Source organism: Meleagris gallopavo, chromosome 3 (genome assembly GCF_905368555.1).
Source record: "Meleagris gallopavo chromosome 3, MGAL_WU_HG_1.1, whole genome shotgun sequence".
Lineage (NCBI taxonomy): Eukaryota > Metazoa > Chordata > Aves > Galliformes > Phasianidae > Meleagris > Meleagris gallopavo.
In genome coordinates, this window is record NC_139406.1 from 86,494,853 (window position 1) to 86,520,941 (window position 26,089).

Genomic DNA, 26,089 nt, shown 5'->3' on the forward strand with positions numbered 1-26,089 from the left:
TCCAAGTTCCATCCTTCCTGCAACTTTACTCATTTATACCTCAAACCATAGTCTGGAGAGGGAGGTAACAAAAGTGTACTGTCCTAGCAGCCTGGAGATTGTTTTTTCCCCAACATAGTCTATCCTGTACAATGTGATCGTATAAATGGTCATCAAGGAGAAATTGCAAATGTACAACTAGACATATATCTAGGTTGTGTGTGTAACACCAAGGATTACACAATTAATCTACTTACTTCTAGCCAGAAAATCTAGTTAATATCGATGGAGTGCTGTGTCAAGTTTGGGGCCCACAGTATCAGAGAGCTACTGGAGAGAGTTCAGTTGAAAGGCCACAAAAATGATTAAGGGACTGGAGCATCTCTGCCAAGACAAGACACAATAGGCACAAACTGGAGCACAGGAGGTTCCTTCTGAACACAAGGAAGCACTTCTATGGTGTGTCAGCAGCTGAGCCCTGGCACAGCTTGCCCAGAGGCTGTGGGGTCTCCTTGAAGATCTCCAAAAGCTACCTGGATGTGGGCCCCCTGGGTGTCCCTGCTTGAGCAGGGTTGGGCCAGATGGACCCAGAGGTCCCTGCCAACCTCAGCCATTCTGTGAATTTGTGTGCCTGTCCTCATCAGAGCATGTCTTAGCCCCTTTCTACGAAGTGGAGACTGAAGTGTTTTCCAGGTTGCATGAACTCTTGGATTTTTTGTTGTGTTGTGTCAAATATAACATCTAGACATATCATTGTAAGACTGGGTGCTTGTAACAGTTGTTTGCCAGCTTTTCAATCTTTTAAAGCAATACAAAGTAACTCCTGGGTGTTATTTTAATAAATGCGAGTCATGACTTAGAAGTCTGTAATGCTCCCCATATACATTTCACTGGTTACAATGCAGTTGCCACAATAACAAATTAATATCACTATATCACTAACAGTAATGATGAGATTATATAAACATCTAGAGTACCTGAGTTCATTTTGCTTTTTGTTCAAAGTTTTTATTCAAGGTTTGTCAGCCAAACTACATTCACCTTTATAGTTCTGAAGTATGTTTACGCTTTTTTTTTTTTTTTCTCTGACTTTTTCTTGCTCTCTTTCTAGTGCAAATGATCTATTATAAGATCTGTGGAATGCAGATATGTGCCAAGAGATATTTACAGAGGAAATGCATATAAACTCAATTCCCTCTGTCTCTAAACTCAAATCTGCACCCCACCTCGCCCCCCCCTCCCAAAAAAAAAAAAAAAAAAAAAAAAAGAGTACAGCAGCACATTGGACTGAAAAGATACCCACTCAAGTACATCAAGTAGCATCTTATGTCCCCAGATGTGACTACATATTTTACACAGTAAACACAAGTCAAGTTCCAAGGACCATGTAATCTGACTGGATCATAGAGTGGCTTAGGTTTGAAAGGACCTCAAAGATCACCCAGTTCCAACTCCCTGCTGTAGGCAGGGTTGCCATCCACCAGCTCAGGCTGCACAGGGTCCCACTCAGCCTGGCCTTGAGTGCCTCCAGGGATGGGGCATCTACAGCTTCTCTGGGCAGCCTGTGCCAGTGCCTCACCATCCCAGGAATAAAGACTTTCTTCCTAATATCTAAACTAAATCTACCATCTTTTATTTTAAATCCATTCCTCCTTGATCTGTCACTATCAGGCTTCTTTTTAATTTGGCAAGGTTACATATACATTGAAAAATTCCCTAGTCTGTGATATTTAAAGGAACCCAGTTACTTTATGAAATTTTAAAGCAATTTTACATAATACTTCAGACAAGACATTCAGAAAGCTTTTCAACATCCACTCTTTCTGATTTGTTCTATTAGTTTAATTATTAAAAAGCTGATATTAATATAAATATTATACATAAATATGGCGTGCCTTCAGGAGATGACATTCAAATTCCGTCCTCTACTCAAAGGTCACTCCTTTGCAAGCCTACCTTTGCAGTTAGGCATTATATTACAATATTTTAGTTTTAATTTTAAAAAACAATCAACAAAATGAACAAAAAAACACATTTTGTTCTCTGATGAATATCCTCTGGATTAAGAGTAGTCTGCTTTTGGATATGCCTGTTCTTCCATCTCAGGCCTTAGCAAGAACTTCTCATTGAGTTAAGCCTGGTCTTCATTTTGTGATCTTTCAGTGACACTACAGGCCATTACACTCAGATGAATTAAAAGCCGCTTGTAAAGTCAATGACTTTTTTTTTTTTCCCAAAGGTAGAATTAACAGATGTGTACAGTCAATATAATGAGGTGTATCTTGGATGACAATTACTTGATATTTTCTTGGAGGCTTTCCAACTCACTGATAATTATGAGTATGTATGGAGAAGAAAAAAGGCTCTTTCTCTCAGAGTAGGCAGAATCTGTAAACATGATTTTCAGCCTTGTGGAGAGTACTAGATTAAGATTTTAATTTACAGTCTCAAGCTGTAGTTAGCCTTTTCGTATCCAGTCGCCTTTGTATAATAGTGGGCATCATCCTTACTGAAGAATCCTCTGCCTCACTTGATTTTTGGCTTAGAGTGCCTCAGTTTATCTTGTTAGTGAGCAGTTTCTAATTTCAGGTGCACACAGCACAATTCCAGAATATGGCATGAGATAGTACCCTCACAAAGGTCTGTGGTTAACCTTCAGATGAGGAAATGCAGAAGCACAGTCAGAGTTTCATCACCAGCTGGTGTGCATTATCTCTCAGCTGTTGAAGTACTGCAGGACCACAGGGTGCTCTGTTATTTTTTTCTAAGCACTCAGCTTCCATTTTCCCTCTTGTTGTCTCAGGGGTCAGTCTTCATAATATGTAGGTGGCAAGTGAAGGGTACTCTTATGCTTGCTCCCTGTGTATATAAGAGACTGTGCTTTCTTCTTTCTGGCACTCACAAAAGAAGAGCTGTCATCCCCTGTCAAGGAAAGGTAGGAAGCAATGCTTTCCCTCAGGCCATAGCTAAGACAGGAATCATCTATTGCTGCCAGTGTGCCTTCCGTATCTCCAGTCATCTCCAGCCTTTAAAAGAATGAAGTGTTGTTACCATTCCAACTTCTTAAACTGAGTCTAGTATTAACAGTCATTAAGCCAAACAATGTTAATTTTATTTCACAAAAAAATTCCCGTCTTATTAATCACCAAATGTTTCTGCCTTGTAGTGATTTTCTACGACAGTACAATAGCAGTATCTTTTTTTGAGCATTTTAAAAGGAAATAACCTCCCTATACATTCTCTCCTTATCTGTAGGAAAAAAAGTGGACTTCAATACAGTACAAAATTATCTTGTATTTGTAAGCAAATGAAAGTACTTTGTGAAGGAAGGGTATTGGAGGAAAGTTTATCCCTGAGAAATAAGAGGCAATTTTGTTTATGAAGGTGGTTCCTTCACCAGCTTCTGAAACCCAACCTACTTTCTCTATGTGCAGTCAACACATTAAAAATCTTATGGACCTTCAGCTGGACTATATATTGAATGAGAGGAAACAAGACCTAAGATTTAAGCTGGGACAATGTGTACACTACACTTGTATACATTGCTTTGTGGGTGACTGCCATCAACAAGGTGTAACCATTTCTGATTACAGGGGCTCCTATGCTACTAGTGGTAGGGCTGAGCATGGATTATGGCCTGTCTCTTACTTCTTCTCCCATGGCAGAGAGGGCTCATGAGTCCCAGTGGACATATGCAATTGTGCTGCTGGCTCAGTGGAAGAAGTGATTTAATGCTGTAACTATACTTTTGCAGGTTAAAGTACTAAGATTAGCAGTCAGAGAGCTGGACATCTAGTTTTCATAGGTTCACATACTGTCAGCAGCTTAGAAGATTTAAAACTAGCCTCAGGAGAAGCAAATGGCTGCTTCTCCTGTATTGGAAGTGAAAGTACATGTAAGACTGGAAAAATGATTTGTTATTTATGGCAGCTTGTTTTGCTTGTGGTACCTGTGAATGCTTCTCCAGTTGAAGTTTTTATTCCGCATCACCACAGGTGGAACTTGATTCATTACGCTGTGGTTGTTAGTGCACTGGGTAAGGCAGGGTGTTGTAAGGACACAGCAGAGACCATCAGCAACTTCTGAACACGGGAATGAAAACACATGAAGTTAATCCTTCACTGTTTTCTCAGCAAGGACACTATGACACAGGCTTAACTTCTTTTCCTCGTATGCTTGCTTTTTAATTTATCAAGGGGTATGTTTCCATAGTATGAGTGAGGAACTAAGAAACAGAGTAAGTGATTTGATGAAAATCTAGAAGGAATTTTATGACAGATCAGAGACTTAAACACAAGTTTCCTGAGTCTCTCATGAGTTCTGCTTTTTTCTTTCCATCCTGTCAGCCATGCAAACTTAGTAAAAAATAGATACAAGATACAACCACTCAGACTGGATTGTGTTTGCATCTATTCTGCCTGGAATGACTCAAGGTTTGCATGTTCATGTTGCATTCAGATAACCTTCATCTCTTTTTCTCCATTGCCTCCTCTTTGCTCCCCTACAAACATTGTGTATGTTCTTCTGTCATTGATAATGTTGATGTTTTAGACCTCTGAGCTTTATTTCAGCAAAGCCTATCTTTACTTGTCTTGAATTCTTGGGTTGATTTCAGTTGCACTGTTAGGGATAACCTGTTTTTTCTCAGGGTGAGATACTGCAGTATCTCATGTAGGGGCAAGGAGATGAGCTAAATTGCATTATGTCCACTCTTACATCTATAACTCAAGTTGTTATAATTATTTTTCAGAATGTTTGGGTTTGATTGTTTTCCTCTTTCTAAACAGAGAAAGATGCCAGATAACTAAAATGTAAAGAAATATATTACCCTGTTTAAATTCTCACTCACCTATATCATTGGACTTGAATGTTTTGAAAGTGAGGTGTTTTTTTTTTTTCCAGTTTATCAGAATACCCTTTTTCATTTACCCATGAAATATGCAAATATTGCGGCTTTATACTTTGTACCCGTTACTAATTAAAGCCCAGAACCTCTCATTTTCTTATACCTTTTATGCAACTATTTTATTTCAATTCTCCTTTCTCTTTCATTTTAGAACTTTCTTATTTTAATGTACCATAACTGCAATCACTTAATTGTGCTGCTTGTCAAGTCATCTCTTTGACACAGGTTAAACTGCCATAAATCTGGAAAATTGTGGTTAAAGCAGGTTCTGTATCTGTATCTAGTTGAGTTCTCAGATTGATTTCCATTGTACAGTCAGCAGTAGCTAACTTATCTTCAGAATAAAAAATAAGGTGGAAGATATACACCAATCATTTTTCTGCTAGTTGTTCTGTGATAGCGGAATTTCAAGTCTTGGACATAGGGAAAACCTCTTGTTCTGGGCCTCTGATACAGAGTTCTACAGTTGCTAGTGGAAAATGGGTTTATTCTGCTGTTGCTATTGTTTTTACCTGAGTAGTGATTCACAAGGTCTTCGAGGCACTGAAAGGTTTGCCGTGGAGAGATGTAATACCAGTTATTTGGAAGGCGGAAGATCCTGTAATGTTTCACCTCCCTGTGCCGCACTGACAAGGAATATAATCCTGGAGAAACAAGAGGACTAATTACAACAATTTCGAGTCCTAATTCTGCAGGAATAGCTGAGACCCCAACCGCACAATGTTTCTAAAGGTCCCAGGAAGTTCTTACAAAACTGAATATCTGTCCTAATTTTCTGCATTTTAAGTATAACAAATAGAATAGAATGCCCAGAATTCAGGACTTGGATTTTGATTGATTCTAAATTTCTGATATGTTTTTCTTTTACATTTACTGATGTAGTATTTTTTGAAATGATGTAAGGGAAACAGGCCTTCAGAACAGAAGTTGTTTGCCTTTCCCTGAACACAAGGACCAGACTCATCTGCTGGGCTCCTGATTTTAATCACCTGGTTTAATTAGCTTCCAGAAATGCAGTAGCTAGTACCTGTTAATGTGGTCCTGGCAGGAGATTACAACTGGATTTTTTTGTTTGTTTGTTTAAAACTATTATGTTGCACTTAGTTCATAAGGACTGAACATGTATTCTAAATTTCTTTGAAATTTGTGTCGGTGTTAACATGAAACTAATTCATTTGTGGTATGCAAGTGGTCAGAGCTGATGATTTAGTGTTCCTTTCTAACTGTAGTATTATTAAATTTGGGTATGTTCCAGTGCTTTATAAAAGTAGAAGACATCACAGTGGACAATGGGAGATGTATTCCCATTGAAAAGAATAATGAAGTGTGGACATTATAACTCCTATACACCAACACAGTTAAAATTCTGTTGGCTTATGCTGAAAATTGATATACTAGCAAAGAAAAAGCGTGATGAGAGTTGGGAAATCAAATTAATAAATTTCTTACGAAGATGGAATAGTTTAGAGTCAGTAGTTCTAATAATCAGTAGTTTAGAAAAACAGATGGAATAATGGTAAAGAAAATGAAGACATAATTTTGGGGAAGTATATGAAAGAGCTACCTGCTTACACAGGGAACCCAATTATCCATCATCCTTTCTGCTTTGTATGTATTTTATGACTTTCTCAGCCACTTGTTTGCAGACCAGCAACATTTTCTCTGCTCGAAAATTCTCACTGCCTAATAAGTTTTACACGTGACCAAAGTGAATAATACTGTTTAAACAACTGTGTCCTGTTTATGGTGGTGCCTGTGGAACTTTCCAAGGCCATGGTTAACCTTGTTTTCAGCACTGTTCAGTGTAGGTGACCAGTGAAAACTGGAATGCTGCACTGGGTGCCTTTTTCTTCTCATTACGTACATTTTCAGGTTTTTAGGGTATCCACATGGAGCGGGATAGGGAGAGAATTAAGGCTTGTTAAACTGTTCATGCCAGAGATCAAAGGAGAAAGTTCCTCACCTTTCCTAGTCTCACTCTCTCTGATCATGAAGGAGCCGACCTTGGTGTTGGGGAGCTGTAGAAGTTCTTCTGCTTTCTCTCTTCCCAGCCCTTCAAATAGCCAGCTGTGAAGGATGAAAAAACAAATTCTGAAATTTGGACACCAGTGAAACAGAGCAGCATGTGGTCGTGAAAGTGCAGCATTAGCCAGGAAAGTGACTGCAAAAACAACTGTAGTTATTCTCTAAACTATGTCCAGGCGTATTTTTCAGTTTATGGAGAAAATCTTGCTCTCCATTTTCACATACTGAGTTTAAATAGCTTTTGTGAGACAAAGAGAAGAACAAAGAAGTCTTGGACTTACTAGGGCAAACGAAACTTTTCAAGCTACCTTTATCTGGATTGCTAGGGACATATCCATGTGACATATCGATGGGACATCTGTGGCATTTGAGATGTTTTAGTTAGTCCCCCTTCTTTGTTTAAGCAACTTTTGCTAACACAGATTGTATTTTACTGTACAGGGAATACACCCCAGATGAAATTATTTACCTTATGCTAGGGAACAGTCCAGTCTTTTAGATTAATTGTTTTTTTGAATAAGGGAAAGCGTCATTACTAATTCTCCTGATAACCTAACACAGTATTTTTCTACAGTTAGTCAGTAATGATACAGCTGAGCTTGCTGTACCAGTGTAGGAGTCACTGGTACTTTAAAGTAATGTTATTCTTATGTGTTTGATCCTGTCTTGAGGAAACTTCAAACATGCTAATGGAAAGCGCCTGTCTGTGCCTTGCATTTTGAAAAGCATCTCTGTTTCAAGAGGGTATAGAACATATTAAAATTTAAGCACTTGCATAAATCCCAATGAAGTTCACAGTTCATATGCTTAAGATTAAACAGGTGTTAAAACCCTTTTCTAGAAAAACCTTAAGTGTATGCTTCAATGTTTTCTTCCTGACTGTTGTCTAGGGCAACAAGAGAGCTCTGAATATTCCTTAGCTGTTTCACTGAATGACTTATTTGTCTTTCTATTTGTTTGTGGGTGGTTTGTTTTTGTTTTATCATGAACAAATAGGACTTCCATTTTTGAAACCTTTGTAAAAAGTTCTTTCTCAATCGAATCACTTTCTTGAAATCTTAGAATTAAAAATCAGTCCGCATGACAGAAGTATTTTAATTATCTCATGTGAAATCAAAAGTTTTTTGACCCTTGCAGTTATTTCAAACTATGTTTTTCATTTTCATATATTCTAAACTTATATATCAATTGATGTCAGATTTCAAGGGAACTGAGACATGAGGAATTATATCAGGCTATCAATAAATAAAATTTCTGCCTAGTTATTCTTGGTGTAGTTTTAATTATGACACAGAATAACTTTAATCGGTACAGTAAACGTACAAAAATTAGTGTCGAGTTGTTATGGGAAATGCATTTACTTACCCATGATAAACCTTTGCTACATATTTCCCTGGAATATAATTTTCTCGTCCTGTTGTAAGGGAATGGACTCTCCACCAACCTCCTTCACTGTGTGAAAGGAAGACAAGGAATATTTTCAGATATATTTTTTATATTTCCTCGTTTTAGAAGTGAGTTAAGACGTACACGCTAGCCTGTAACCTTCTATCTGTGTTCTTGAATTCTCAGACTCAGAAATGGACCCAAGTTTGTTTCATTTAGAGTAGTTTCTTTAAATTTGGACACAGAAATAAGTTGCATTTTTTCCATCTCAATTGCGTAAGTAACAAAATATTTTTTCTGTAGTTAAAAGAAGAAGGGTAAATATGCAGTGGTTAAACCACGCTGTGCTGTCTTCCCACAGCTAGACTTCTCTTGGTATCCAAGACACTCAGTTTATGGCTGAGCATGCTGTGTCTAGACAGCCTTGTAGTTCCTCCTGCAGCATCAGGGAAGAGAAGCTCAGCATATGGTCTCTGTCTGCAATGAAACAAGTTTTCAATCTAACAGAACTGCTTCATGGTTTGTTCTTTCCCTTTTCTTCCATGAGTTGCTCCAAAAGGCTCCAAAAAAAAAGAAAAAAAAAAAAAAGAAAAAAAAAAAGACCTTATAGCCAAATGTATGTGACCAGGCATATGTTTCTTCATTGATCTGTCATAGATTATTGATGAACTGAATACTGGCTTTAGATTTTGAGTCCCATTGGAGGGCAGTAATAAAAATTTTCACAGGGATGCTGCAGTGTTTTAGAGACTAATGAAAGGAATTATGTCAGTGCTGAGTTAGGATGATTTATGCTTTTTTCTCCACCTTTTCCTTTAAGGATTTGAATCCAAATAATAGTGTTTGAATACTCTTTTTGTGGCAGTTCCAAAATAATGCTTCCAAATAATTCCCAGGCAGCAGATCCAATACTCAGTCAGTCTAGGTCAAGACAGCTGAGTTGCAAACACTAAGTTAAACCTCTTGGCTTATAATGACTGGCATCATGGTCCAGAAAGTATGAACTGAAGGAAAAAGAGAAGTCTGCTATTTAGAGTTGGAAGTTTTAGTGCCCTGCAAGTTTTGTTTGTGGTTGTGTTGTGAAATAGTTTAAAAGTTCAGGAACTTTTATTTGTTTGTTTCTTTGTTTTCCACAGAACTCTCAGAACCCATTATTGCAAGAATAAAAAAAAAAATTGGAGACACTCAGCATATACCTCCCTACAAACTATAATATTACTAATGCTGTAAAATCCCAGTGGTGGTTAAAAGTCCAAGAGCAGCATGTCCCTCCTGGGGCAGGAGCCACAGAAATCATATACACTAGTGTATTTCTCTGGAGGACGGCTAGTCCTGCAAGCACAAACTAAGTAATGAACGGTTCCTGGATGAGTGTGGAGAGAGAAGAATGCTGTCAGTGATCTTGATCTAATTCTGCCAACCTAGAGCAGTCATCAGTATCTGTGAGGAGTTGTAGTTTCCTGGTATGATTCACAGAGCTGATTGCCAATACACTTAATTGCTTTGGTTGAAGGCTAAAAAGCAGTTATTCTAAGAGCTGTATGTGCTGCCTTCTAACGATTGGCATGGTAACTCCTTCTCACTTGTGTTCTGACCATGCCTGCCACGCTACTTTTCTTTTCCACTGTGTTTGGCTTCTTCGAATGACTTGAGAGAATATATACCTAAAGGTTATGTACACACAGCAAGAACCTGTATGCAAATAGTTCCTGTTAACATCATCCCAGCTGGGAAGAACAGGGTCCTTCATTAGGACATGGTGCTTTGCATAGAGCATTGCTTTTTGTCTGTGCACAAGCTGATCCAAATCAGGAAAAGTAAAGTTCTTATCAAGGCTTACTTTGGCTCTTGTTTATTGCAGGAAATGTTCTTGATGGTTGCACACCAGATAAACCTGATAAAAACTGCTACAGTAGTAGCCTAGTACTTTTGGATTTTTTATGTCTAGCAGATCATATTATACAACACATGCATACATATGACTAATGATACATACAAATCCCATTGTTATAAGTATATGTAGTTTTGTGATGATTAAAGTTGGGAGTGAAGATTTCAGCTGGGATTTCCAGGCTAAGGTAATCATAGACTCATAGAGAGTGACACTGATTTTTGGAAGCTCTCTATCAGAAAAAAAAAAAATTATCTTGTGGTACTGCCTGTGCCTTTTGATCTCCAGGTTCAGGGAAAGCACTGTGTCAGCAGGACATGGCAGCAGCCATTCTGGGTCAGATCAGAAGTCTGTATACAGCTGTGAGAGAAGTCTCTGAGAATTCATGAAGCATCTGTGATACTTCTCTTGAGTACTTCTGTCCTCCAACTATTTCATGTTCTGGCTTCTCCAGTTAGAGAAGTCTGCCATGAATTTAGAGATCCTCAAAGGATTTCTCTGATATAAATGTCTTTTATCTCCTCTTAAATCCATCTGCTCCTTCAGTTGCGAAAATGAAATCTCTCATTTCTATTTAAGTTGTGAAAACAGGGACTGAGTAACTCCTAGGAAGTCACTGTGTGCAGATACAAGTTGTGCAAAAAGGAATAACAGATCTATTGCTCTCCATTTTTCAAGAATTGTGCTTATTCTGGTATGTGACAATATTTGCACTATATTTAAGATCAGCCTAAACTAGTGTAATTATTTTTCTTGAGCCTGCTTCCTTGTGAGGTTTGTAAATTTTTGAGTAGAAATAGCAAGGAAATCTTTGACTTTTTTTTTTTTTTTCCCCTATCAAAAAAGTGCAGATTGAATTTTAAAAATAAAGAGAATAGCAGTTATTTTATTTCTGTTATAGTTGCCTTAAATGCAGGATGAAATTCAAAGTCCTAACCAGGAAGGGGTTGTTAGATTAAAAGGAGTGAAAGAGATGCTTAAAATTCAGAATCATTTTCCTTTTCTACCTGATTCGAACTACTTTTGCTTACTCAGTTTTCCACAAGTATCGGTGCTTTCTGAAAATCATTTTTTAAAGCAGAATTCACTTTTGACTCCTTTTTAAAATTATAGTCTGAATCTATATCTTCAGAAGCTATTTCAGAGGATCTAAAAAAAAACTGAAATCCCTAATCTTTAAAATCCAGGAAAATTTACTCTATGGCTAGGAATCCTTCTCTGTTGATTCTAAACATAGTTCATTTTGCTGAACTGCATCCACTTGGAGTCATATACACAAAACATAACTTTCTTCAATTGTAACAAAACATAGCTTTAAAAAAAATGGATCTACTTACTCTGATAGCACACGTAGTTTTTCTCCTACATGAAATATAGGTTGGCTTATGTCTGCTGAGGGATAGTCATAGAGGACAGCAAGGAAATCACTCTCTTGACCTGTTAAAAAAGACAGAAAATGTCACTTACCAATGTGTGTCACTTACCAGAGTTCTCAAGAAGAATGGAAGAAATGTGTATATTCTGTTTTATAGAAAGTCATAAAAAGCCTGTAACTTTGGAGAAGAATGTGAAGATACTAGAAATGAAAAAAAGGCCGCTTAGTTAATTATAACCAGCTAATTTTAGGCCAGTTCTAGTAATTATCATACTAAGGGACATACTCAGTTTTGAAACTATCAAAATTAGTATTTATAATACTATGAGGTAACCTGGATTTGATGAATGCCTGTATCTCTAAGTGCCTCCAGCTACAACTCTGAGCCATGTTTTCCTTTAAGGAGATGAAGATGTGTGTTGAATTGTTCCAGTGTTTAGCACCACTGGTACATTTTGAAATCATGAAAGTAGTTCAGGTAAAGGGCAATGTGAGTGTAGTTATAATTGCCCATTTCCCATCAGCTTTGTAAATCAGTTTAATGAACAGCCAGAGGCCCTCGTTCTCTTTCTTATATTGAATCTGTCCTAGGGGTGGCACATGATGCTCCTTATTTTCCATAAATGAAGAGAGGCAAAATGCATGTTTATATTAAATCACTATGTGATTTAATCTGCAAGTCCCAGAACTGAGGTCAGAAAAGAGATAAGAAGGCTTTTACATCAGTCAGGATGAGTCTGAGTCTTGCAGCACTGTAAGAACATGTGTTGAGCCCTTGGATTCCTGAGGGGAATGGAGTCTTGCACTTTGAGCAAAACTGACTACGAAGCATTGAAAAGTTTCTCATCCAGCAGGAGTACCCAGCAAACGCTGACAGGTGGGAGATTTGGAAATGAATGATGGTGGGTTTTATGAGCATGGTGGTGGTGGGTTGATAGTTGGACTAGGTGATCTTAGGAGAGTTTTAACACTTCTAGTTGTCTTTACAGCAGTGATAGTAAAAATATGTGATAAGAAAAATATTCTATATCCATCATTTAAAAGAAACAGAAAGTAACATTTTCTCAGTTAATTTTGAGTAGCTTGATGATACAGAGGTGAGCATTACGCAATGTAAAAGTCCTTTCACATTTATATTCCAAGCGGTTGTAAGTTTGTTTAGTTTTCCTAGCTGTTGCCGAATGAAATAGTCCTATGATACAATCAGTAAGCGTCCTTATAGATATATATGGGTGTCTAGAGTCGGGAGTAGACATAAATTAATTTGTCAGTACATGTTGTGTTAGTGTTGCATGGTTTTCTTAGTTGATAAGTGTCACTGAATTGAAAAGAACTAGTCCAGCACCTTTGTATCACCCAATTGCCATGATTAGTCAACTGTATTCTATATAATTCATTGAGCTATACATTCTGTGCCAAACAAGCCTTTCATCACTTTCCTGTTACGCACTAAAAATGAAGAAATATTTTCTCTGTCTCTGAAACTGCATTTAGCGACGCTTTTTTAAAAACTTATTTCTAACTGTTCTTTCTCCATGCTGAAAGAGTGGAAAGTCCTTTTCTGCCCTCTTTCCTATTCTGTGTGGTGGTTTGCATTTTGTTATGCACTGCAGAGAATATGCTTTTTTCTCTGCTCTAGAAAGATCTGCATTACTTTGATTATTCTTTCATCTTTATATCTGTTTTAGTTTCATTTTTGCTTGTGAATTTGGAGGTCTGAAAAGGAAGGAATTAATCATAGTGTCGGCTGCTGCATCCATGCAACCACTTAAAATGTGTGTACTTATATTATGCAAAACCTTTCAAGTTTCCCACTCCACTAACAAGCCCTCATTTTAATTGGTATTTAAATCAAACCTCACTGGGTTTTTTGGTTTTATGAAATACCCCACCACACTCTACAGTGTTTCACAAAACCCATACAAGCTCTTTTCAAAGACAAAAGTCTTGAAACGGGGCTGAAGAGATTACCCTGTTTCTCCACACCCAAATTTCAGTTATATTGACTGAGCTTCCTTCTAACACAACCTCTCCTCCACAGTTTAAGTGTGTAGGTGACAGGTGAAATGGAACAACTCAAAAGCTAGAGTGGAAAGATGAATCATTTCCATTCAGTAAGGTGTAGTGGCTATTGTTTTTTTTTGTTTTTTAAGGAGAGAAAGATGAGTATGAAATACAAGCTAGTTTTAGATGCCTGCATGGCTAGATGTCTTTAAAGGTGAGACTGAATCCTGCATGGCCCAAAGTACTCATTCAGAGGACAGCTGTGAATGCACTACAATTGAAGAGAGGAGGGAGAGCACAGGCAATGCATCCAAATCCTAATTCCCGCGTGGTCTTCCAGCTTTCATGTCTGACAGGAATACTGTGATTTATGGCACATCAAATCCCAGAGGGGTTAAAGGAGAGCAGTGGTGTGGCGGGGCGGCGCGCTGTGCTTCTGTCGCGAGGTGTGGCTGCAGAACCAACATTGACGTGTACTCAAATTAGTTCTAACCCTGCCAGCTCGGGAAGTGAGAGTTATGCATGTGCAGTAGTGCACGGCTCAGAAAGGATTGACCTGATTCAAGGTCCCCAGAGAGAGTAAAAGAGGGGATGGGCTCACAATCTCTGATGATGTCTTACTGCTACAAAGCTTTATCAGGGATGCCCACGCAGTATGCTTTCAGATGGAGTGCTGTCATATTTGGGGTTATGCATTTTTCCTTATATCAGAACTAAGGCTGATGTACTGGAGGTGAGAAATGCACAAAGCTATGACCTGAGTGCAGCTCTCAAGCTGCACAAGAGACTTACAGAGATCTGACAAAGACATTTGCATTATGGATCAATTCTGCAACTGCAATTCATTGAATCATAGAATTGTTTGAGTTGGAAGAGACCCTGCAATGAACAGGAACATAGACGGCTAGAACAGGTTGCCTAGAGCCCCATTCAGCCTGACCTTGAATGTCTCCCAAGAATATCTCTTCCTTCAATGTCTCATCCTTTCTGTTAATCTTCTTTTCTTTCTTTTCCCTTCTATTTCACTCTTTCCTTTTATTCCACCCCACTGAAATGAGCCATTCTTCCCAATAACTACTTGGACTCTTGTAAGTCTGTGAATCAGATCCTCCACCTTTCCTGAAGTAAAGGCGTCTCTTCTTGGCCTGAGGGAAAGCTTCACTTTAATAACATGATTTAGAGTTTGATCTGCTCAGGAAAGTAAATAGATACATACTCACTGGATTACCACAATATCTGCTTTTAGTTCTGTGTTCCATTTAAAAAAATGTTATTTCCATTGGGTTTGAATGACAGTGCTGATGCTTGTGTTCCTGACTTTAACTAGAAACTTTTAAGCCATTATGAAAGTTAATGGCCTGATCAAAATTGAGAGAGATCAAAAGACCAATGCAGGTATTTAAAATATGAATCTAGTTTTGATAGTTTGGTATTTATGATGGCAGCTGTTGGGAAGATGAGCATAGGCACTCTTCATAAATAAGTAAATAAATAAATAAATGGATGGTTTGTATTATGTGCCCCTGGTTTGCCACTAAGTATTTGGTCTATGCTTTATCAGGACCTAGGGCTATACTGCTGCTTGACAATGCTAAAAGCAGGCTATATTTCATTCAAACAGTCATGAAAACAGCTTGGTTCTCCATCCTTACAAAGCCAAGCAGCACAAGTGGACAATCTTTGTTGGAGAGCCCCAGTATTTTGATTAACACCCTCCTCCCACCCCTTAAAAACAACAACGCTTTTTTTCTCTTTTGCACCTCTGGGGAGCAATTTACTGCAGCACTTGTCTGGCACAGTGCAGCATGATGAGAGCTAGGGCTGTGCATAGTCTCTACCCACTCACTTGCAGTTCGGTCTGTGGGAGGTCAGTGGAGGTCTCTCGCTTTCCATCTCAGACACACGATCTCTATCAGCCTATGGAGGGTTTTGCAATTTAAATTTGATTTTTTCATTTGTGCATGCTTGGAGTAGGTGCATTAGATTCACCTTTTTCAAGCTTGACCTATGAAATGTCTGTTTTTGTATACCTTTAGTTGATAAACTTAGTGACGTGGAAAGATGGCCACGTGCTACTTTTAATACAATTGTGCAAGATTAAATTTCAGGTTCAGTTTTGATGTAATATCATTATGATTTTTAACCTTTAAAAAGGTCACAATTAAGGCTCAAGAGAAAAATTGTGTGAAACATCACATGGAAGTTTGTCAAAATGTGGTATTTCTCATTTCCAACGCGTCGGTTCTTTCTGAATTGGAAGGAACATCTTTCAGGAGACACCAGCATATGCAAGTATTAAAGTAATATATCTTTTTAATTAAAGTAATTCTGGGAACTTTGGGCTAGGACATACCTAGAAATAAACACTGTCTACAGATGCCCTCCTCCTCCCACAGGAAAACCTCACACTTGCCTGATTTTTCTATCAGACAGATGAAGGAAGATGCATGACTGAAGGTATCATATATTTTGAACATATTTTTGCTCTTGAAAGAAATTAAATGAGTCCTTACCCATCTGGCTTGCCCCATTTGTTTCTTCTCCTCCTTCTGCGGAGGCTCTCGGTGTTTTCATAGTGTTTCCCATTGCGCTCTCCAATTCCGTCAAAGCTCTTCAGAACTAAATCAAAGGAAACATTGCATTTAAACTGCAGAATAACACCTGCTGTGCCAACACATGAAAAATAACCCAGTTTTGATGTTTTTACTTTTGAGAATGTGTCTCAAATTCATGTGAGAGTTTTACATATTTGCTAAACTCTCACCACTGTGGTGCTTTTATCAGGGGAATAGCAGAAAACCACAGCTAGGGAAGTTGCTCAGAAGAACGTAATGTAGTAAAAGTTTCCATTACCAGTACCTCAGCACAATAGGAAGTCACTGCAAAGCCATGCCCGTACAGTCATTTATGTATAAAAATGTTCTTTGCAGCACTTGGAGTTCTCAAGCTACAAAGAAGTTAATTAGATTGTCGTATCTCTTTTCAGCTCTGTGTACTGTGTTGCTGTATTGCCGAACACTAAGAGTGTTGCTCGGTGATTTTCTTCTGATGCAATTGTGACCTCAGCAAATGGGGGCAATGCTTTTTTCCTTTTTTTTTTTCTCTTTTCTTTTCCCTTTTTTTCCTTGTCTTTTTTTCTTAAAAGTAACACACTGCCCCCAAACATTTGATCTTAGAGCACTCCTCTTGCAGTTGCACAAATTCTTCAAGATTTTATCCATTGCGTGAATGTATGAGAAATGCTTTGTCAGACAGTAGTGGAACTAAAATAACGACGGGGAGAATCCATTCTCATGTACCCACTCTGATTCTCCATAGCAGTGAGCAGACAGACTTACCCTTTGGATTGGAAGTTTTCATTTGCTATCGTACATTTGCAGAGCAGAATAAGCTATATTTGTTCAAAATTGTACATTAAAATAACTAAGCACTACCAGCTAATAACCAATGATTTAAAAAAAAAAATACTTTTGTAATTTTCTCCATGAAAAATATGTTCCTGCATCACCCTGTGCATTTATACTAAGGTGAGGTGCAATCTGTATCTTTCAGTTTTGTCTTTTATAGATATTTTGAAATTGATTACTGCCTTTGGGATGCTTTTCTTATGACAGGCAAGTGCCTGACAGTGATAGCTGGAGCGGTGTCTAGCTTGAGAAGCAGTACTGCTGAAGTCAGTAATGTGTTATTATTAACTGTTTTGGAAATTGAAGATATTGCTTAATACAATGCACAGTTGACATCTTAGAGAAAATTAGACAACTTTGAGAATAAAATACTATTCAAAGGAAAATACATTGCCTCTAATCAAGGGGAAGCAGGTCGTGAAACAGAATGGTAGTGCGCAGTCCGACTCCATCTGCTTTTCAAACTTGTTAGCTCTGTTCCCAAAGGCTTTTGGTAGATGCCTCTATTTCACCGACCAAGTGACACATTGTCCTTTTTGCTGTCTGCATTTAGGATCTAGTTTATGACACATCTGCAGGATGCAGCTGCACTAGTGTCTTTCTGACAATTGACTCAAATCTGCTTCACAAGGACTTCTTCCATTGCCTAATATAAGGAATCTACAGGCTGAATAGTAATGATTAAAAAAGTAACCTTAAATTTAAATATACTATATTGATGCTTATATTTGAACAAAAAGTCACTCTTGGTAGAATACTCTAGATTATTCTCCATTAAAATACACCTGAATTTCTATAACTAAACCCAGAATTCATTTTCCCAGGCACTCTCAACTTGCAAGATTATAATTTTCCAAACTAACTTTGAAATGTTTTTTCTTCAAGACCTAAGTTTAATTTCTTCAGTATTTTTTCTCATTTATATACCATCCAGAAGAACAGGTATAGGCAAAGTAATAGGGCAGACAATGCTTTGGTACAGATATTATAGACTTTCCTGATGCATCTTCAAATCAGCCAGCAAAATTTCCTAGACATGATGTCTACAGGGCTGAAAAGCTCATCCAGAAAGGTGGGATAAATACCCAGACAGAATCTTCACTGTCCTGCAGTAATCATATTTGTCTAGTACTTAAAAAGGCAGTTCATCTCTAGCTAAGCTGATGCCGAGCTGCACTTACCAGAAGCTTGTGCAATTGTGCATAGGTACCAAATGTGGCAACATGGTTGTGCCCATTTAGAATTTTAACATATGCGACTAGATGAGAATAGCATTAGATGAGAATAGCATTTGAATTTTGTGTCACAAAGAAACACACAAAAATAAAACAGTCCTACCTCTGTATGCTCCTTTATTCTGGATCTCCTGGTATTTGAGGGCCAGAAAAGCAAGTCATCCTACCAGTGAGCAGACTTGTGGCACACTGCTTTCAAGACCGTTTCTCATGCTCTTAAAATTCATTGATAGAGTAGACCCCATTGTCAGGGGTGCCTGAGTCACTTGGAAAAGTAATGTGGAGCATGTGTATATTATGGAAAAACTTCTGAAAGTTTTACCCTGCACTTGCAAACTTTCTAAAAACACAGCACTTTTAGAATCATAGAATCATAGAATCACCAAGGTTGGAAAGGACCTCCAAGATGATCCAGTCCAACTGTCTACCTACAACTAATATTTCCCCATTAAACCATATCCCTTAGTACAACATCTAAACATTTCTTGAACACCTCCAGGAAAAATGACTCAACCACCTCCCTGGGCAGCCCATTCCAGTATCTGACTGCTCTTTTGGAAATGAAATTTTCCCTAATATCCAACCTGAGCCTTACCTGCTGCAGCTTAAGGCCATTCCATCTTGTCCTATCAATAGCTGTGTGGGAGAAGAGACCTTTTGAGCAAGGCACCTTTGTTTTCCTAGATAGTATATAGGAGTCAAATTGAAGCTCTAAGCACTGTTTTAAAAACACCTGATATGTTCTTGAAGGCTTGCTGGTACACAGCTGGGAATTGAACTGCTGTCTAGTCCAGAAGGATCAAGTATGGGTAACACCATGTGCCTACTTTGTTGTAGCTCTGTATACCACATGGAAAACTAGCTTGGTTCACTTCTACAATACAAGTTGCTGCTTTATATGACCTTATTTCTGTCAACAGGATGGAGAAGCATACAGCTTAGTGCTGTTCATTTAGAAGAATCTGACTTACGGAAAATAAAAGTGTTATGAAATACTTTCAGTAACAGTGAAGCGCAATGGCATTTTGGACTTTGATGTCACTAGCATGACAATTTGCTCTGCTTCATTACATTTTCCAGGCTAAGTTTCACTGTCGCTAATTACTACTGGTGGAGCATAAAATCTTGAAGATGACACAGACATCAAGATATTCCCTAAATTCAAAGCAGAAGTGTTCAATTAAAAAAAAAAAAAAGGAAAGGTTGGGCTTCTGCCATTGATTTGCTGATCCAAAGTGATTAAATGGAAAATGATATTTCAGGCCTAGGTTTCCCACCAAGGACACTTGTCACTGTGTATTTGGGCAGAGTGAAGGTGTCTGCTGTTCCATTAAAGGTGGTGGAGTGAATGTCCCAGGCTATAGCTCAACTCTCAGACATTATAAAATAGGATAGAAATAGAAGAAATGGGAAGTTGGACAGGGAGAAGGTTCTACTTGCATGCTGGCAGTGACTCATCACTGTTTTTAGGGTAGCAGCGTATTAATTTGTGTCCTAAGTATTTCTAAAGCAAAGAACTCTTAAGTTCTTTGTTCTGTTCTGTTCTCTGCACAGAACTCTTAAGTACATGGTAGATCTTAATGATTTAAGTAGCGTGTGCTTGTATTGAATATTAACAGCTTAACCTAAATTCATTGTATCACTTTATGATAAATTGTATGATGGTTTCCTCAAATTTAGAGGTGCTCTGCAAAAATAGACTTAACACAAAACTGTAGAGCATCTTGCAGCTGAACTCATTCTTGATCATTTAAGTAAAGAATGGAACAATTATAGTTTTATAGATTACATTCTTTTGAAATAGAGAATCTGTTCCAGGACTCGTCAAGTTTGGTATACAAGTAGAGGCTGCATCCTTCAGTTGTACAAACAGATAATTGTTCCAGACCCAAACAAAATTGCCCACAGACAGCTGTTTGGGAAGAACTGAGGTGAGGTGATTGGTTCCAAACTTATCTTGTTGTAGCACCCCCAAATCATGCACTGAAAAGTGCAGCTGTTAGGATGCAAATCAAGCCCAGCTGAAGTGCAGGTGGAAGATTGCCTCTGCCTGCTTTCAGGCCACCTCTGGCTTGTGTGAAAACCTTATTTTAACCATTGAGACTACATTTTCGGTCTCCCCAGCTTTGGCCCTTTCAATTTGTGCACCTATTGCTTAGTGAAAGCAGGTTGCTGCAGCCACAGCAGTTTGCAAACCCACTACTAGTGCAACCTAATGAACTTTACTGCAGAATTTTTGTAACCAAATGGAATGCAAAGAAACATCAGCATTCCCAGTTTTGTTTTATGTCCTGTTTGTTAAGGGCAGGGCTCTTTGCAAATATGAAACCATTCAAGGTTGAAATCTTACTGACCTAAATCATGTGTCCCAAAAACCTGCTCTACAATTTGCACCTTCCGTTCCTGCAAGCAGCACATGTAGTAATAATTTCCTCTCACATAATCTGTTCTCTGAGAAAATGTGGCTTTGTAGCACTTAAATAGCAGAGCATGGAGGAAATTCCACTGCTTGGTAAGGATTTTTTCAAAGTTATATTTAAAAGGATCAAAGATTAGTAAACGTAAAGAAACAGAAATAATAAGAGAAGTAAAAAACCAAAATGTAAGCGCCCAAGAAAAGCTGTTCCATGGGTAATACTGCAGACAAGTAAAATGAGGAAATATATCATTATTGATGTGTTATGCCTTATTTTGTTTTTGTTACCTGATTTTGACATTTGTACCTTCAAGGTCTTAGAATACAATTCTCAATAATGTCCACATGTAAAATCTGAATTTCATTTAGCTTGAAAATGAAGATAACAGCAACCTGATGGTTTTTTTTTTTGTTTGTTTTTAGAGGAAAAAAAAGAAAACAACTTTAACAAACTGAATTTTATGTGTGAATTTCCCTTAATTCATCATTAATCAAAATTAGCATCCTTTCAGTTTTTAGACACTTGTATCTTTGTCATAAGAAAGAGCAAGGTAATATCATAATCAAGGTAATTCACATGCAAAAATCTAAGTACTCTGAAACAACTCTAATACCACATCATGCAAACTTTTAACCCTTTGAGGAAAAAGCCCGCTAGTCTGTCCATGACATTTCTCATATTTTGTGTTTCAGTTAGCTATGTTTTGCTGCAGCATGAGGTCCTATGCATCTCTCTTAATGCCAGCTTTCAGTAGAAACAGAATCATAGAAATGTAAAATCATTAAGGTTGGAAAAGACCTCTAAGATCATGTAATCCACCTACCAAACACTTCTTGTCCCTTCCATGTTTACTACCAGTCCTTATGAAAAGGATTAAGGCAAGCTTTTCTACTTCTACCTTAGGTGGTACTCGAAATCCATGGTCTGAATGCTGTAATTACTAAAGAAATAAAGTTCCACTTTATATAGGAAAAAAAAAAAAAAAAAAAAAAAGGAAGACTTGATCCTGTCTGCAGATAATCTAGATCAGATTAATTTTTACCTTCAAATGCTAGGCATGATACTCCAGGTTGCAGTATTTCTCAAACAAGCCGTAGTCACAACACTGCTCTCATGCTGTCAGCAAGGGTGAGCTGATCAAGCCAAGGAGCAGCCAGGCGAATGAGTGTGTTGTGAAGTTCACGCTGTCATGTAGAGCAGCATTTGCCAAACAGGCCACATACTTCCTCTCTGAGAAATAAGGAAGGCACAAAGTGTTTGCAACAGATGAGGTTTCTGATGCAAGTCACTACTCAAGAAACTTTTATCTATGGGTTGAAAGAAATAGGGAAGTTTTCAACATACTGCATCAGAGCTGGTTGAGAACACATTAAGCAAAATAGCAAAATAACCTTTTTTAAATTAATTGCACAGAAATATTTTTTTCTCTTTTTCTTTTCTAAAATATATTTGTTCAGTAAAGTTCAGTCCCCAATTGCTCTTTTTCCTATGTTGTTGTGTTTTTTTTTTTGGACAGACAGGTAAAGGCACTAAAGTTTGTCTCTCACTCTTATTGAGCCTGAATGGGAATCCAAGGTTTGCACTATTCTTTACTCTGCACCTTGAAATGCCTCTGTCTGCGAATACTTGAAGCTCAGCATCGGACACGCACTAAAAGCCTGTATGTGAAGCACACTTTCACATCAGTTGTGTAAAGCCAAGCAGGAGCCACAGGACCTTTTTCATCTCAGTGACTTAGATGGGGAAATCAGGATACTTACCTGTTCATTGATCTGTCTAAAGCCACTCAGGCACATAGTAATGCAGGAATGAATGAAAAAGAGTGACATATTAAGGTTTGCTTTTATGGTCTAGATATGCTTTCAAAAACTCGTAGAAGTTATTTTGTGTGGTAAATTAGAACAAACACAAACCCAAGAAACCCAACATGGACACCCAAGATGAGTTCTTGCTTCACACAAGAAGCTCTGAGTAGATGCATATTGTAATGCTCATCTGTTTGATGATGAAAACTAAAAGTGGACAAGTGAGGGAACTGTTGTGTAAAGAGTTATTGGAACGAGGAGACAGTGTTTAAATTCCCAGGTCTGTGCCAAAATTAGAGGTTTGGCAATTACCGGAGAATGTCCGTTCTTTTTGATTGGCTGTGCTAGCAGTCCTCACCTTGGACAGGAAAGTGTTAGAGAACTTGATAAACAAATCAATCACAGAATTATAGAATCTTGAATGTTGGAAAAGACCACTGAGATCATAGAAACGTGGCATGCACTTTCCCTAATAGCGCTCCGAAATGGATATATAATGTCTCTGGAATTACCAATAGAGCAGAGTTTGGGCAGTGTCTGTGCTGGAGGTGGGAAAAGGCTGGGCAGAACTCTGCCTTTTCCTAATGCTTCTCACCTACACATGCCTTAACTGGCTCTGATTATCTTTGTGCTTTTACAAGAGATGAACTTACATCTCAAGATGCATTGACAAGTGGTGTTGGTCTCAGAAGAAAAGAGTGGAAACTGGATTTGCTTGATAGAACATGCTCCATTGGAAACACTGGAAATCACATCCGTGGTTTGTTTCATGCTCATATAAGAACAGATGAGTTTATAGTGAAGGGAGGTAAAAAATTTATCAATTTCCATATTAATTTCTGTTTCTGGTAGCTTTTTACCCTTGTATGATAGTAGGAGCCACTTTATCCATTTAAGTGAGTTAAGCTACCTTATTTTAAATTATACTGATAAAGTAATATTTATATCTAAATGGAATAAAGTTTTGAGTTTAGTGGGGCATTATATATTATCTTAGAAGTACTTATATCCTGTTATTCAAGTCTCTAGCCTGAAGCAGGAACTCAGTGAGTCACATGACAGAAGAGTGTTGCCCTTGCATGGCTGCTCCTATCACAGGGATGAGGGATTTGGCAAGAATCAATCATTTTCTAAACAAGAAAATCTTTAAAAAGATATTTTTGATGGAAGACAGAGACTCTCTCCCTGTTCCCCTTCCTCCCTTTTAATCTGAAAATCACATCACAGTTGTAGTAGATGGCTAGGGAGGAAAAAATATTTATTTCCTCTTTCCTATTTCCTCTAAGCGAACCTGCTGATCTCCCAGCACAATTTGTGCACTAGTATTTCCCACCAATCTGCCAGAACTTTTTCCTAAGTACTTATTTAGCTTTGATAAGAGTTTCTCTGAGTTGGTCCCAAAATTTTATGCTCCACCAGGTTCTTTAAGACAGACTTTGAAAGCTTGGTAAAATAGCATTAATGTCTTCACACATAGCCCTGCAATCTGCCTGTGTTATGAGCCTCTTGCCATCACACAGAATTAGATATATAAGAAAAGAAAAACCCAGGATCCAGAAATACAGCCCTGCGAGAAAAGAAGTAAAAAGAAGACCCTAAATTGAAAACCACTTCTGAGAATATTCTAAGTCTTTTGTAGAGAAATTATTAAATTCATCTTGGAAAGAGGAGTCAGTGGTCAGTTTATTGTAGCTCACTTTAGTTTTGCAGAAGAAAACAGGATACAGAAAGCCTCTTTAATCTGGTACTGAAAGCAACAGAAGCCATTAACTGAAACTGAAGACATGCTCCAACAGAAATAAGGTGCCATTTTCTGTCTATGGGGTGATTATTTCCAGGCACAAGCTGCAGAGGAGAAAATTGTGATGTCCATTTCTTGGTGGCTCTGAAGTCAGCTTAGATGCTTTACGCAAGATAAAATTTTAGCCAAATATGAGCCTTATTTTAAGTGATAGGAAGCACTGGAGATCAGCAGTCAGGAAATGGAAGAGCCCAGGCATCCTAGAGGTCAAAACAGGTGACTGATACACCTAGCTGTGAAGTGAGTGCCTACAGAGCCCCTAGCTCTGTGGGGACACTATCTTTAACAAATGAATACTGGGAAAAGTAGAAGCATCAGGACAATTAATCCGTTTGACTGTTACTATTAGATATATTTCAGCCTCACTTTCTGAGTGATGTTACCAACGTTGCATTGTCCATAGCCTCTAGGCATATAGAAAGCCTGCTCCAAAAGGACTTTGCAGCCTTACAACTATTAGAACTGCATTAATTTGAAGGCAGTATGCGTGTCAAAGAGATCAACCTCCATCAAGCAGGGTTTGCAGTTTCGAGTCAGGCTGGAAAAATAAGAAATGATGATGTGAAGAGAGGAGAGAGGTCCGGAGTTTACCGTGCTGATGGTATCTAATTGTAGCAAAGTTTCTAATCATTAGATCCGCTGTGAATCAGTTTTGAAAAAACTTTGCATGAGTTTCCAGAATAAATGAGGAATTGAAATGCTGCCTTGTGATGTGTATGGCAAATTGTCCTTTCCATTTAAGCTGGAGACAGTGGTATAGCTTTACAGTAAGTCTTTATATTCTTATTTATTATCTCATTGGAGATAATAATAGCAAGGGATGCTATTTGTCTGAGAGCTCTAAATTGTGAGATAGCTGAAGCAAAGCACAAATGGTTAGAAGTGCTCAACAAGAGGTGGGAGAGTTGGAGTGGACAGGATAGCACCTGTGCAGATCTGTGAACTATGATGACCCAAGAGAGCAGTCTGTGAGATGGACGAGCCTCAGTTCAGCTGATCAAAACTTGACATCAAAACAAGAACTCATCTTCATGTAATACTGATTTGATTCCTCAGCACTGTGAGCTGCAAAATTTCTTAGCATCTGAATGTCTACCATCCAACATAACTTCTAAATATGAAAAAAAAAAAAAAAAGAAGAAATGCTTGCAAATCTGATGGTCCCTGAACTAAATAGCACTGAAAACTTTACCTTCTGTTTGCAACACTGTTACTTATTACACTAGGCATTACTGCCCAACACTTCCCAATGCTCGCTCTAATCCTGTGAATGTAGAGGGATTGTGTAATATTGCTGTTCGGGATTGCACAACATAGCTGCAGCTACTTTGCAGAAGTTCAGTACTGAATGCTTTCGTCTGGTTGTTGTCAAAAATGTCATTAGAATTTCCTCTGATCACAGTGGGTCAGTCCATATGGACAACTGTAAAAAGAAGTGATGCTGAGATAGGAAATACCCCATGGCGTCAGGATGACAAATTTTCATGATGTAATAGTAAATCATATTGTTTAGAGGTTTGCTTAAAAGAACTGTACTGTGGGTATATATGAAGATCTCAGCTGTTTCACTTAAATGTAATTTTTTAGTTCTTGTGTTTATAGATAGATGAGAATTCCTAAAGAGTTAAAAATCAGAGGATTAACAACGACAACAGGGTGTTTGTTGTTATTTTTGAGGTGATCTCATGAGTTTTGTTTTCCTGATTCGTGATTCTGTCATGCTGGTGGAAATATGGGTGAAAGCTCACAACTCCTTTATTACTGGACTAATCTCACCAAGAAATTATGACTTTAGAGGAAAAGAAAACAAAAGAAATGCTGAGTGCAATCATTATTTTATGTTTCTTGAGCCTCCCTC

General features: G+C 38.0%; 2 protein-coding genes across 4 annotated transcripts in view; one reads left to right on the forward strand and one right to left on the reverse strand.

Moving 5' to 3' along the window:
- TG (thyroglobulin) overlaps nt 1–26,089 on the forward strand; it is a 140,807-nt gene that overhangs the window by 81,103 nt on the left and 33,615 nt on the right. The gene's annotated exons all lie outside the window — the stretch shown is intronic.
- Nucleotides 733–21,862, reverse strand: SLA (Src like adaptor). Of its 2 annotated transcripts, none has more exons than XM_003205293.5 (8): nt 21,668–21,862; nt 16,080–16,185; nt 11,525–11,624; nt 8,276–8,362; nt 6,849–6,952; nt 5,398–5,529; nt 3,929–4,061; nt 733–3,005 (listed from the first exon to the last, which is right to left on the reverse strand). In XM_003205293.5, exons 2-8 carry the CDS (start codon nt 16,150–16,152, stop codon nt 2,786–2,788), a joined length of 849 nt encoding a protein of 282 aa, XP_003205341.1. In that variant the 5' UTR covers nt 16,153–16,185; nt 21,668–21,862; the 3' UTR covers nt 733–2,785. The 2 variants fall into 2 exon arrangements, with proteins under 2 accessions (XP_003205341.1, XP_019469809.1); XM_019614264.3 differs by lacking the exon at nt 21,668–21,862 and adding an exon at nt 16,426–17,003.

What these genes read in the sequence shown, in the direction of transcription:
- SLA (XM_003205293.5), bottom strand. Translation starts at nt 16,152, where the DNA reads ATGGGAAACACTATGAAAACACCGAGAGCCTCCGCAGAAGGAGGAGAA. An exon ending in AAATGGGGCAAGCCAGATGG is followed by an intron (nt 11,625 to 16,079) that starts GTAAGGACTCAT and finishes CTTTTTTAACAG; the next exon opens with GTCAAGAGAGTGATTTCCTT. An exon ending in GTAGCAAAGGTTTATCATGG is followed by an intron (nt 6,953 to 8,275) that starts GTAAGTAAATGC and finishes CATCCTTCACAG; the next exon opens with CTGGCTATTTGAAGGGCTGG.